At 43.7% G+C, this 13,534-nt stretch overlaps 1 protein-coding gene across 1 annotated transcript in view; it reads left to right on the top strand.

Moving 5' to 3' along the window:
* The window catches only part of LOC138784335 (complement C3-like), a 110,382-nt gene that overhangs the window by 34,017 nt on the left and 62,831 nt on the right, over positions 1 to 13,534 (top strand). Inside the window, 7 exon segments of the mRNA XM_069959861.1 lie at positions 347 to 486; positions 573 to 779; positions 4,551 to 4,611; positions 10,908 to 10,994; positions 11,124 to 11,327; positions 12,191 to 12,266; positions 12,523 to 12,682. Coding sequence (XP_069815962.1) covers positions 347 to 486; positions 573 to 779; positions 4,551 to 4,611; positions 10,908 to 10,994; positions 11,124 to 11,327; positions 12,191 to 12,266; positions 12,523 to 12,682 — 935 coding nt within the window.

The following is a 13,534-nucleotide window of genomic DNA, read 5'->3' as shown; positions in this document are numbered from 1 at the left end:
CTTTCAAATTGGCAGGAGGTACAGAGCGGTCTGTGGTCACAAAAGTGACTAACACTTAATCAGAGTACCCTATTTAACTATAAGCATGTCAATAGACACGCTTATAGTTGTAGGGGTTGATTCGGCAGCGCCCTAGGCACTTGGCCGGTTTTCTGGTGGCCTGTTTTGATAGTTGGAGGTAATGCATCCTCTGTAGCTGCACAGGTTGCTCACCCCTAAGGCCAGCCCTGAGTACAGGATAAGTAATGTAGTGTACTGTATGTATAAAGCTGCTTAACATTTTAGTTGTCTGTAATTATCTGTATGAGATCTGATCTTCTCTTTTAAATCAATTTTACCCTGACAGGTATCTGTGTGTCTGAACCTTATAATATTCGGGTGATGAGGGATTTCTTCATTGATCTGAAGCTTCCATATTCTGTGGTCAGACATGAGCAGGTGGAGATACGGGCCATTCTCTACAACTACGGCGGCAATCCACTTAAGGCAAGTAAAGCAGGAAATTGATAGATTAACCAAAAATAATTTTATTTCTACATCTTTAAATAGCCACCGTATTGTCTCGGGTTTAGGTGCGTGTAGAGTGGAGCTATAATGAAGAGTTGTGCAGTCTCTCTACTGCCAAGAAGAACTATCGTCAAATAGTGGTCATCCAACCTTCCTCATCTAGGGCTGTGCCATTCATCATTGTGCCATTATCCTTGGGAGAACATTACATTGAAGTGAAGGTGGCTGATGTGTTTATATCAGATGGTGTGAGGAAAAAGCTGAAGGTCGTGGTAAGTAACAGAAGGCTAGATTTGATATTAGAGTAATGAATTTGAAGGGTTTATCCAGGATAAGAAAAAGCAGCTACTTGGAAAATCTTGCAAATGTCATCTGTCCTCAGGTCGTTCGAGCTCACTATTTGCTTGAGTATCGGGGTACTCAAAAGCACTCAATACGCGAATTAAGGCCATGTTCACACAGCATATGAGACCGGCCGTTCTGTGGCCCGACCGGTTGATCTTCATTTCTGTTGAATTGGGATGGCATCCCAAATTTACCACTGCACACAATGGAGCATGCAGCCAGAGCCGCACGCTCCATTGTGTATGAATAGTGGCCGCACAAAACTGACGTCTGTTTTTAGTGCGGTCAGTTGATATCCCAGCCGGAGCGTATACTATGTGCATACGCTCCGGCCAGGATTCCATTCATTTAGATACAAGGTATCTTCTGCATAAATCACGCCCGTTGTAGCAAATTGCAACAATGGACAAAATTTATGCAAAAGATACCTTGTGTGAACATGGCTTAATATCGTGTGGTGTTCGAAAAAAATTGATAGTCTCCTTGCTGTATGTTTGGTGGCTTTAATCAGCCAATAAAGGTGCGGGGAAGCAGCTGGGTGAACCAGCAAACCAGCTATGTTGACTGCTGGCATAACAGTGATTGGCTGGCTGCATCCGGTGACCTGGGTGTATATAAACGCAAGTCTGAAGATGCTCAACTTGCTTTCTGTTAGTTTATAGGGAGAGCTGCTAGCACAAGGAACGAGGTAGTGTAGGGCTTCGTGTGGTAGCAAATATCTTCACTAAACACCCAACAGTCCTCAGGACTGTTTAAGGGGTAAAAAAAAAAAAAAATTCCATACAATATACCGGTATTCTACAGAAAAGTATACTTTAATAGTAAGTTATATTCACAACTATTTTAACGTTTTTTAGGACCTAGAAAAAAAATCATCTGCCATACAGTATAGTACCAGTATTGTACAGTCTAACCAGTGTCATAGTGCGACAATCTAGGGGTGGTGACTGAGTATACGCCCTTGTATAAAGGTGATACACTTTTTTGCCAACAGTATTATATGCAGTACCAAAACGTTGAAAACAGTTACTTTTCTAACGAATGTTATCCCTTTGTGGGAAACAAACCCCCAAAAATCATCTGCCGCACAGTATAGTGCCAGTATCATACAGTATCATTCATATGACTGAATATACGGATTTCTTCACAGTGATTCGCACGCAAGTATTCCATTTATTCAAAAGAATTCACAACATCATTTACAAAAGTTTCAGTACATTTGTTTATATAAAATCGCAGAGGTCTCGCTGGTGCAGGGGTAACAACTACCTCTTCCGGTTGGCACCACAATTTTTAAAATAACACATGTGGCCGAGTATACAGATTTCTTTTCATTTATTCGCACACCTGTAATGTTAACATGAAACCTCTGAAAACAGAAAAAAAATTATTCTCTCTACCTACCTGCATTGTATTCATTTATTTGTATAGCACACACAGATTCCGCAACACTTCACCTATCTGTATGGGTTTTTTTTGGATGTGGGAGGAAACTGGAGTACCCGGAGGAAACCCACGCAAACACTCCAGTGCTACAAGGCAACAGTGCTAACCACTGAGTGTCAGGGCTGCATCGGCGTCCCATGCTCCGGACCGCCACCGCACCCCCTCTCTGTCCTATGCAGCCACCGGTGTCCCGCTGCAGGGACCTGACGCTGCTGCTAGTTCGGCCCCCGGGGACGTCTCACCTCGCCCCGCTCCTGTCTTCGTCTGTCTCGGGCCGGCGCGCGTCCTCGCCTCCTAGGGCGCGCACGCGCTGGCTGTCACAGATTTAAAAGGCCAGTACGCTCCTAATTGGTGTATGCACACAATCACTCCCTATAAATCCCAGCATGCCCTGTCCCTCGTGTTGGAGCCTCTACATGCTTCCTTTAGTGTTTTTGGCCCAGCTCCCTGTTGTTCCTGTCCGCTGCCCGCATCCGTTGTTCCTGTCCGCTGCCCGTGTCCGTTGTTCCTGTCCACTGCCCTTGTCCGTTGTTCCTCTCCACTGCCCTTGTCCGTTGTTCCTGTCCATTGCCTCTGTCACCTGCGGTTATGCCTAAGACCACCATCTGCACAGTCACCTGCCTACTGCTTCTGCTACACCTTGCCCGCCGTCACTAGTAAACCAAGCCAGGGGTAGCGACCTGGGGGTCGCCTGCCGCAGCAAGCCCGTCCCGCCTTGCGGTGGGCTCTGGTGAAAACCAGCGGCCCCTTAGACTCCGCTCCCTGGTGCGGTTTATGCCATCGCTGGTGACGGTACAGAGGATCCACAACTCCAATTGTTATACTGAGCCACTGTGCTGCCTTACAGAGCCACCGTGCTACCTGGATAATGATCTGTAGGTGCAATCACTAAACTAGTAAACCACAGCACCACAATGATCAAAACTAACGACTATCATTCCGTGTATTATGGTAAATGATTTTAGATTGTTCGCAAAAGTTCTTGTATGCGATTGTCTATGGTTAATCGATGAAAAATTGCTTTGTCTAATAGGACCCTAGCCCTGCCCGATTTGTGTCCCCATATAGAATCTAGACCCAGTATAGATTGTCTCCTCATGTACCAGTCTGCCATTTGCCTTCATGTAATGTTCCTGCTTGTTACCCCTATTGCCTATATAGTGCTCTGGAATTAAGGGCATTTTATAAATAAATAATAATAATAATTAATAGTACTTAGGCCCCACCATGCCCTCATTGTAGAAAAGCCCCTGCATGTTACCTCAAATAGTAGATTAGCTCCCTTTGTGCCTCTATGTAGAAGAGAGGACCCCTATGTCCTTGCATATAGTAGCCCTTCTGTGCCTCCATATAGTAGTTAGGCCTTTTTTTGTTCCCCTATCCCCCTGTAGGTAATCCTCACTGGTAGTTACCTGCTCTTCCCTCCAGTAGTTAGTATCCCTCATGTAGGCATCTTCCTGCAGTTAAATCCCAGCTGCTGTACTGTGGTGCTGCAAAGCGTTGCCCCCTCTCAAGAAGCCTGCAACAACCTCTCACCCGCCTACTAGTGGAAAGGGACAAGCACGTGGGAGTAGTTAGGAGGGTATGAGCAGAAGCCAAGGGCCTGGAGGTGTTGAGGGAGAACAAGAACATGGCTGATGCAGGATCCCTGGCCACTGATCCCAGTTAGCAGGGGCGGGCAGTATGCAACTACTGAATGCAGAGCAGCGCAAGCAGGTATTGACATGGATGGTGGATAATATGGTTACGCAGTCTGAAATAATGGTTTAGGAGGCACCAGAGGAGATCGTTTTCACCAATGCCCCAAGTGATTATCTTCTACTGTCTAGTGAAGAGGGGGTGGACGACAAAGCGATTGGTGAGCCAACTGGACACAGCATTTTAGAGGGGGAGGATCTGCAGCACCAGCTGCAAGAGGCAGTGGTGTAGCCAGAAAGAGAAGATGGGTCATACCAAGTGGTCCTGTTCCCGGGAGCATCCACTCTTGAAGGGGAAGGTCTTCTGCCATCAGTCGATATTTTTAAGTAAAGACAAATGATATGTCTTTTTTTTCAAAAACATGGTCACTTTCTTCCAGAGACAGCCCCACTCTAGTCTCCAGCTTGAGTGGGGTTTTGCTGCTCAGTTACGTTGAAGTGAATGGAGCTAAACTAAACTGGTCGTGTTGTCTCTGAAAGAAAGTGGCCATGTTTTTGTAGCACTGGATAACCCCTTTAAACACATATGATTCCGATTTCCTTTTTTACCTCCAGCCTGAAGGAGCGCATCTGACACAAATCCTGAAATCGGTTGTTTTGGAGCCAGAAGGAAAAGGTTTGTATATCAGGTGTTCCCAATATTCATGAATGAGCAGTTTTTTAAACATAAAATAAATATTTAAAAAAATATATTGCTCCATGGAAGTTGCGGGGGTTGCACTTCTGCCATAACCCGTAAATAAACACAAATCAGAAAAGCAGCAAAAAAGGTAGAAGTAAAAGGACTCAAGGTCCCCATACACCTTACACTTTCATCGGCTGTACCTGCTGCTCACATCAAGTTTGGCCAACAATATAAGGTGTTAAGGGCTCTCCCGACCATCCACCAACAGATAATGTTGGTGGAGATAGGGGTCAGGTGTTATGGAAAATCGCTGTCTGACCACTTTGTATTGGACAGACAAGCCGCTACCAGGTCTCTCTTACTGCGGTTTACCCCCGCCCATAGAGAACACAAGAACGCTCAGGTGGGCAGAATGTTCCTTTCCCTTACGTCCTCAGCAGCAGCACAAATGGGGAAGATCCTATCTTCCTGCAATGGTAGGACAGATGGTACTAATAAAAGATTGATTAGGAGCCCTATAAGAAGGCCATACAGACCCCTCCTCCTTGTGTTTTTTTCTGTCCTCCTGTGGGACAGGTGGTAGGAGAGGGAAGCAGGCTCAGGCCTATGTTTGTGTCTGACTTTCCTTTCCAAAGATTCTTCCTTTCCACATGGTCGTGTGGAGAGGGGAAATTTATAGAAATGTTGTTTTTCCTGCTCTGCTGCATCAGAGAGGAGATTATTTACTTTTTAGTAGAGTTATCGCTCAGCTTCTCTGCTGTATGGAGCCGCTGTGTGAGGAAAGCCAGGAAGCTGCTGCAGTAAGTATCATGGTGCTGCCAGACCTGTGTCCTCACCTGGGCGGCTGCTAATGTTTCTTGATACTTCAGCAAGGTAAGATATGCTGCTTTTTCTTTTGAGCTGGAAGCCTGGCATGTGTATCAGGAGGATTATTGGATATATATATATATGTTGTATGAGGCTTTTATGCCTCAAATGGTTCGTTTCAATGTTTTTCACTTTTTTTAACATTGGTTGTGCAAGTCCTGTTAGACTGCTTCACTATATGAGTGACCTATGTAACTATAGTGAGTATACATGAACACAGCTTTAAAGCTGCTAGTTGGGTATTTAGTACACCTGCTGTCTCATTATTTTCTCCAGTACTGCTACAATGAAACTGTGTATGTGTGTGAACACAGCCCTAGAGCTGCTAATTGTGTACACCTGTTGCCTCATTACTTTCTATAGTACTGCCATCGGATGATGCAGTGAAGCTATAAAACTGTGTGTTTGTGTGTGCACACAACCCTAGAGCTGTTAGTTGTGCAGTGTGCACACCTACTGCCTGATTACTTTCTATAGCACTGCTACCAGATGATGCAGTGAAGCTCTGAAACTGTATGTGAACACAGCCCTAGAGCTGCTAATTGTGCACACCTACTGCCTCATTGCTTTCTATAGCACTGCTACCAGATGATGCAATGAAGCTATAAAACTGTGTGCACACAACCCTAGAGCTGCTAGTTGTGCAGTGTGCACACCTGCTGCCTGATTACTTGCTATAGTACTGCTACTAGATGATGCAGTGAAGCTCTGAAACTGTATGTGAACACAGCCCTAGAGCTGCTAATTGTGTACACCTGTTGCCTCATTACTTTCTATAGTACTGCCATCGGATGATGCAGTGAAGCTATAAAACTGTGTGTTTGTGTGTGCACACAACCCTAGAGCTGCTATTTGTGCATTGTGAACACCTGCTGACTAATTACTTTCTATAGTACTGCTACCAGATGATGCAGTGAAATTGTGTGTGTGAACACAGCCTTAGAATTGTAGTTGTGTAGTGTGTATACCTGCGGTCTGATTACTTTTCCAGTATTTCTATCAGATGATACAATGAAGCTATAAAACTGTGTATGAACACAGCCTTAGAGTTATTGTGTAGTGGTAGATACACCTCCTGTCTAATAGCTTTCACTAATACTGCTAACAGATGACGCAGTCACCCTATGGAGCGTCTGTGTGCTACTCCAGTGCTGCCATTTAAGAATGCAGTGAAGCTACTGTGTATGAACACGGCCTTAGAATTGTTAGTTGTATACTATACACCTGCTGTCTATTTACTTTCACTATACTGCTATCAGATGATATAGTGATCATGTGGACCTTCTGTGTGCTGACATTTAAGAATGCAGTGAAGCTACTGTGTGTGAACACTGCCTTAGAATTTAGTCGTGTACTATGTACACCTGCTGTTTAATTACCTTCACTAATACTGCTATCAGATGATGGTTATCATGTGGACCTTCTGTGTGCTGCTATTTAAGAATGCAGTGAAGTTATGAAGCCACTGTGTGTGAACATTGCCTTAGAATTGTAGTGTACTGTGTAACACCTGCTGTCTGATTTCTTTCACTATACTGCTATCAGATGATGCAGTGCCCTATGAAGCTACTGTGTGTGAACACAGCCTTAGAGTTGCTAGTTGTGTACTGGATACATCTATCTAATTACTTTCCCTAATACTGCTATCAGATTATATAGTGACCATATGGAGCTATGTGTGTGAGCACATGCTTAGAGCTGCTGGATGTGTACTGGATACACCTGCTATCTGATTACTTTCCCTAATACCGCCATCAGATGATGCAGTGATTCTATGGAGCTTTTTTGCGCTGCTCCAGTGCTGCTATTTAAGAATGCAGTAAAGCTACTGTGTGTGAACATGGCCTTAGGATTGTAGATGTGTACTATCTGATTAGTACTGTTATCAGATAATGCAGTGACCTATGAAGCTACATCCTTAGAGATGCTGGATGTGTACTGTATATACCTACAGTCTAATTACTCTGTAATACTGTGTACACCTGCTGTCTAGTTACACTCTGTAATACTGATATCAGATGATGCAGTGACCCTATGGAGCTTCTGTGTACTGAAGGATGCAGTAAAGCTATGAAGCTATGTGTGAACACTGCTTTAGGATTGCTGGTTGCATATTCATTGCACCTGTGTGTCTGATTCCAGGCACTCTGCACTAGTCTGTTAGTCGGCCGGTCAGTCTGGCACAACTTCCATCCTTGGATGTAGCAGGATTCTGGTAACAGAACTTCTGGGGAAAAAGCTTTCTTGGCGTACAGATCCTGCAAGATTCCACTTTCAGGTGGCAGAGAATTCATTTATGGATTGCAACTTTTTCTCAGAAGAGACAATGACTGCTTAAGATTTTACATCTGAATGATAATCTACAGGCTGAACTGGATGGAGTCCGAGGTCATGGCTCCTTCAGACGCACAAAGTCCTTGTTCAAAAAAAAAAAAAAAAAAATTTCTTAGTAATTTAAAAAAAAAAAAATAATAATAATAATAAATAAATTAAATAAAAATAAATAAATAAATAAAATAAATGTCTATATTACTATAGCTGAGCAGTATACTTGGCTGCCCGATCCCCACAGTTTGGAGACTGGACCTTCGTTGTAAGGGGGCAGATGTTCACTCCAATATAAAGATAGTTGGATCTGTATTGGACATTCTCATGAAAGTCTAATAAGAGAAGGAACTTCTACTTTGTTCCACATTCCGTAGGAATTCTAGTATGGAAGGTAAAGGAAAGAATCCTGCACAAGAAGGACCAGACGTCTCGGAGGCCTTGGGGATGGGGACAAGAACTTGTGACTACGTCTTTTCTGACAATTTATTTCCATAATGAGAGAGGTCTGTACCAGTGTTATATGATAGGAAAGGCTACCATATTGAATTTTGATCTGTGGGTCCCTCCTAGAGGGATGTTATCTGACCGTGTATACCTGTATACAGCCTCCTCTGAGGAAGGTGCTGTATGTGGGATCTATGATCTGTAGGTCCCTCCTAGAAGAAGGATGTTATCTGACCAGGTATACCTGCATGTACCTGTATACAGCCTTCTCTGAGAAGGCGGTTGTATGGAGGATTTATGCTCTGTAGTTCCCTCCTAGAAGAAGGACGTTATCTGGCCATGTATACCCACATGTACCTGTCTACAGAAAAAAGCTGCATATTCCTTTACATCAAGACCTTTTGTACAAGGCAATTGGCATTCTTTTCAATTTACAGCCCTTCTATCTGGAATAATCTTGGCTCCATCTACAGTCACCAAGAGGATGTCTATTGTACTTTGACTGTTTGAGAAAATTGAAGCTCATCATTGTTTTCTGGCATCGAACAATTCCTAAGGAGGAGAATAGATCCCCAGTCTGTGACTTTCTTCCTCCAGAGAGATTACAGAAGTTGACACAAGTCGGGGTTCTCAGCACTCCCCAGTTGCTGTCACTTCATCTGATACCCTTGGGTCTTATGTCTACACTGGAAATAACACCCAGAGACAAGGATAGCTTTTCCTGCTCAATGGCAGCAGTCTCCCAATGAAGTGGGTAGAGAAAACCATTGATATATCAAGCAGTGGGGCGCTTGTATGAGCAACGGGCAAGGAAGCCTTAATCCCCATCAGAAATGTTGCTGGCATCCAACATATGAAGGGAATACTAGTCCACTCCAGCACACCAATCTATGGTAAGCTATCAGTATAAGATCAAAACCGCATCTAGGATGGCGCATACCGATCTTTATAGGGGCACTACTGGAGGCAGGGGCATTTTGTCTGCTGGCAATCTATGCTGCGATGTAACCCTGTCGGAGGAACGGTCTCTGGACCAGAAGCTTTCTGGAAAATCGCATGGAGGATAGACCTATTCCTATTCAAGGTTCAAATTGGAAAACCTTTTTTCCTCACTCCTAAAAAGCCCAGAGTCTTGCAGAATCTGAGACAAGGTTGGGCCTTGGTCAGCCTCATTTGCCCCTATTGACCCAAGAGGGCATGGTTCACAATGGTGAGCCCCCTGCCTAAGAATCTTCTGGGAACTCTCCCAGTCTCCCCAGCTACTGACACAGAGTAGCAGAGATTACTCCCAGCGTCCCTGCCAGGTGTGGGCAGAGTCTAAAAATCTTGCAAGTAGCAAGTCTCTGGTTTCATGATGGCCTCTTATATTATCTAAAAGCATGGCGCTAATTCCATAGGAATAATCTGGAGGCTTCTGTATACCCTCAGTTAATAACTCAAGAGGGCAGGCTTGTCCGAAGCTTGACTGCCGTCAACAAGGTGGGAATTGATATGCTGTCAAAGTGGTGACCACTCTTCTGTAGTCCAGAGCCACAACTGCCTACAGAACCTACCTGAAGGTAAAGAAGATGTTTGAAGCCTGGTGGGTGAAAGTCTCTTCCACATCTCCATTGTTACAATCCATTACTCCTGCCAACACGGGAGAGAAGGAGCTTCATCCCTTAGATGTGGGAAGGGCTTGGAGCATGTATATTGAACGGGCAAACTCCTTCAGGAAATCTAACCACTTGTTTTTATCCTTTGCAGGGAAAAACAAAGGATGCAAGTCATCCAAAGCTTCTCTGTCCAGATGGATAAGGGAAGTCATCTCCATATGCTAACAAGAAGCTGGATTACAGGTACCTGGTGCAATCAAGGCACATTCAATGAGGGCAATATCATCCACATGGGCTGAAAAAAGATCTGTACCCTTGGAACAAATATGCAGGACTGCTTCATGGTCGTCCGTCAATACCTTTTGTCAAGCACTATAGACTAGATATTCACGAGTCAACCAGTTTTTGGCTCAGCCATTCTGTCTTCTGTAATGTAATGGCCCTCCCTAGTCTGTTTTCATAGCTTGCTATATCCCCATTTGTGCTGCTGCTGAGGACGTAAGGGAAAGGATAATTTTTTACTCACCGTAAATTTTCTTTCCTGTAGTCCGAAGCAGCAGCACAGACTTCCCGCCCTGATTTAAACAAACTATTATTTATGCAGCATACCTTGATTGTTTTAATGCCATATTAACTAAGATTTTATTATGAATTTTAAATTTTTTTCGTCGTTAGAATTAACACAAGGAGGAGGGGTCTGTATGGCCTTCTTATAGGGCTCCTAATCAATCTTTTATTAGTACCATCTGTCCTACCATTGCAGGAAGATAGGATCTTCCCCATTTGTGCTGCTGCTTCGGACTACAGGAAAGAAAATTTACGGTGAGTAAAAAATTATCCTGTGTATGGGGTTAACTGGCAGAGGATGGGAGAGATAACTGATGGCCGAACAAACATCTGACTGTCAGCTTTTGAGGGTGTATGGCCACCATAGGGGAGAAAGAGGGATAAAAAAATGTCGGACAACCCCTTAATTCTCGATTTTAATAAACGTTCTTCCTATGGCTAAATACTGTAGCTTTTTATTTCTTCTAATGACTGATCATTATGTAGGTGGAGTCCAAGAAGAACTGATCTCAGCCGTAGATCCCAATAATATAGTCCCAAAGACAGACGTTATCACCATTGTTACCGTCCAAGGTGAGCGCCGATTTGTGAACACTTCCAGTATATGTATCTAAAATATACATCGAATGAAGAACAATCTCACGGACATAATGGTTCTGGTCATTGCCTGATGTGGTTGTCTCATATCTCTATAACACACAGGAAGCCCAATAAGTGAAATGGTGGAGAAATCTATACAAGGTGGCAATCTAAGCCACCTGACCAATACTCCTTACGGATGTGGAGAGCAGAACATGATGAGAATGACGGCTCCTCTGATAGCCACACGTTACTTGGATTTAAGCAACCAATGGGAAAGAGTCGGAGTACAGCGGAGGGAGGAGGCCATTCAGTATATCAAAGATGGTAAGATTTTTTTTTGCCAATATGCCTTTCTATGGTGGGTCTCCTGTGCTCCACCAGGAGAGGAGAAACCTCTACTAATTGTTTAACTTCTTCCACGACATGGTGAAATGTGGCTCTGTTCTATTACAGTATGTTCTAATATGAAAAAATATATATTTTTTCATATTAGAAAAACCATTTTATATCATTGTAATCGTACCGACACTAAGAATAAAGGTGTAATGTTTTTACCACACGGTCAATAAGAATACAATTTATAACACTGGACCCATTTAAAGTATATATTCAGTGTGTGATTATAGTCTACCTACCTAAAAACTGGTGAGGCTGGCCTAATGCTGGTTTCACACATGGCAGTTTATTCTTTTCAGCCTGACACAGTGCTCTCTGCTGCCACCTCTGTCCATGTCAGGAACTGTCCAGAGCAGTAGTAAATCCCCATAGAAAACCTCTCCTGCTCTGGACAGTTCCTGACATGGACAGAGGTGGCAGCAGAGAGCACTGTGTCAGACTGGGGAGAATACACCACTTCCTGCAGGACATAAAGCAGCTGATCGGTACTGGAAGACTGGAAATTTTTAAATAGAAGTAAATTACATATGTATATAACTTTCTGAAACCAGTTGATTTGAAGGAAAAAGATTTTCGCTGGATAACCCCTTTAACAAGACTTTTATGTTGCATTTTATAAGATACCATACACCTGGAGTGCCTATTAGTCCATAATAAAGAACCATACTGACTGTCTACCATCATATAATGTCTGTGCGTGTGGTAATTCTATAGTCATGGACCTGCATGGTCCCATCAGGGCACCCAAACACAGTGCCCCTATGTTTTATATGTGTGTGCTTCATTTACAGGTGTAATTCAGCAGTTGACATTTGCAAAGCCAGATGCCTCATACGGTGCCTGGATCCATAGACCTTCTAGCACATGGTATTGTAAAAATTTACCATTGTTCTAACCCATCTTATCATCATATTTGGTGTTTTGTTTAGTATCTTGTCCTATCATGTTATATGTACAGTGTACAGCCGGCCTGTGTCGTGGCCTTTTTCTTTGCATTTTATTCCCAAAACCTTCTCCTCACACTGTGACTTTACTAGTTGAAACTCCTCCCACTGACTTAAGCCCCACCCCTGCTTACTATTATAAATCTTGATCTCTGTTCCTTATACTTATGTCTCTTCAGGCTCACCGCTTATGTGGTAAAAGTATTTTCCTTGGCTTCAACTCTTATCCATGTTGATAAAGATGTAATATGCAATTCGGTGAAGTGGCTTCTTTCAAACAAACAAAATCCCGATGGGAAATTTAGAGAGGATGCACCTGTCTATAACCAGGAGATGGTGGTATGTACAAGAACATGGTTGTCTTGTTTCCCTGCCCTAATGACCCAGTAATATTGTTACCAACAATGCACCAACCAGACCACTGTGAGGTAGACCATGCCCTTATTATGAAAGGGGTCGGCCAATTTATAGTAAAATAGTTTGGGAGTCTGATTTTTAGCTCTGTGAGGTACACAGGGAGCTACTGTCAGTATATACAGTGAGTACACAGGGAGCTGCTGCCAGTATATACAGTGAGTACAGGGAGCTGCTGCCAGTATATACAGTGAGTACAGGGAGCTGCTGCCAGTATATACAGTGAGTACAGGGAGCTGCTGGCAGTATAGACATTGAGTCCACAGGGAGCTGCTGTCAGTATATACAGTGAGTACACAGGGAGCTGCTGCCAGTATATACAGTGAGTACATAGTGAGCTGCTGTCAGTATATACAGTGAGTACACAGGGGGCTGCTGTCAGTATATACAGTGAGTACACAGGGGGCTGCTGTCAGTATATACAGTGAGTACACAGGGAGCTGCTGCCAGTATATACAGGGAGTACACCGGGAGCTGCTGTCAGTAAATACAGTGAGTACAGGGAGCTGCTGTCAGTATATACAGTGAGTACACAGGGAGCTGCTGTCAGTATATACAGGGAGTACACAGGGAGCTGCTGTCAGTATATACAGTGAGTACAGGGAGCAGCTGTCAGTATATACAGGGAGCTGCTGTCATTATATACAGTGAGTACACAGGGAGCTGCTGTCAGTTTATACAGTGAGTACAGGGAGCTGCTGTCAGTATATACAGTGAGTACACAGGGAGCTGCTGTCAGTATATACAGTGAGTACAGGGAGCTGCTGTCAGTATATA

Source organism: Dendropsophus ebraccatus, chromosome 1, assembly GCF_027789765.1.
Source record: "Dendropsophus ebraccatus isolate aDenEbr1 chromosome 1, aDenEbr1.pat, whole genome shotgun sequence".
Lineage (NCBI taxonomy): Eukaryota > Metazoa > Chordata > Amphibia > Anura > Hylidae > Dendropsophus > Dendropsophus ebraccatus.
This window is presented reverse-complemented; position numbering and strand designations above follow the sequence as displayed.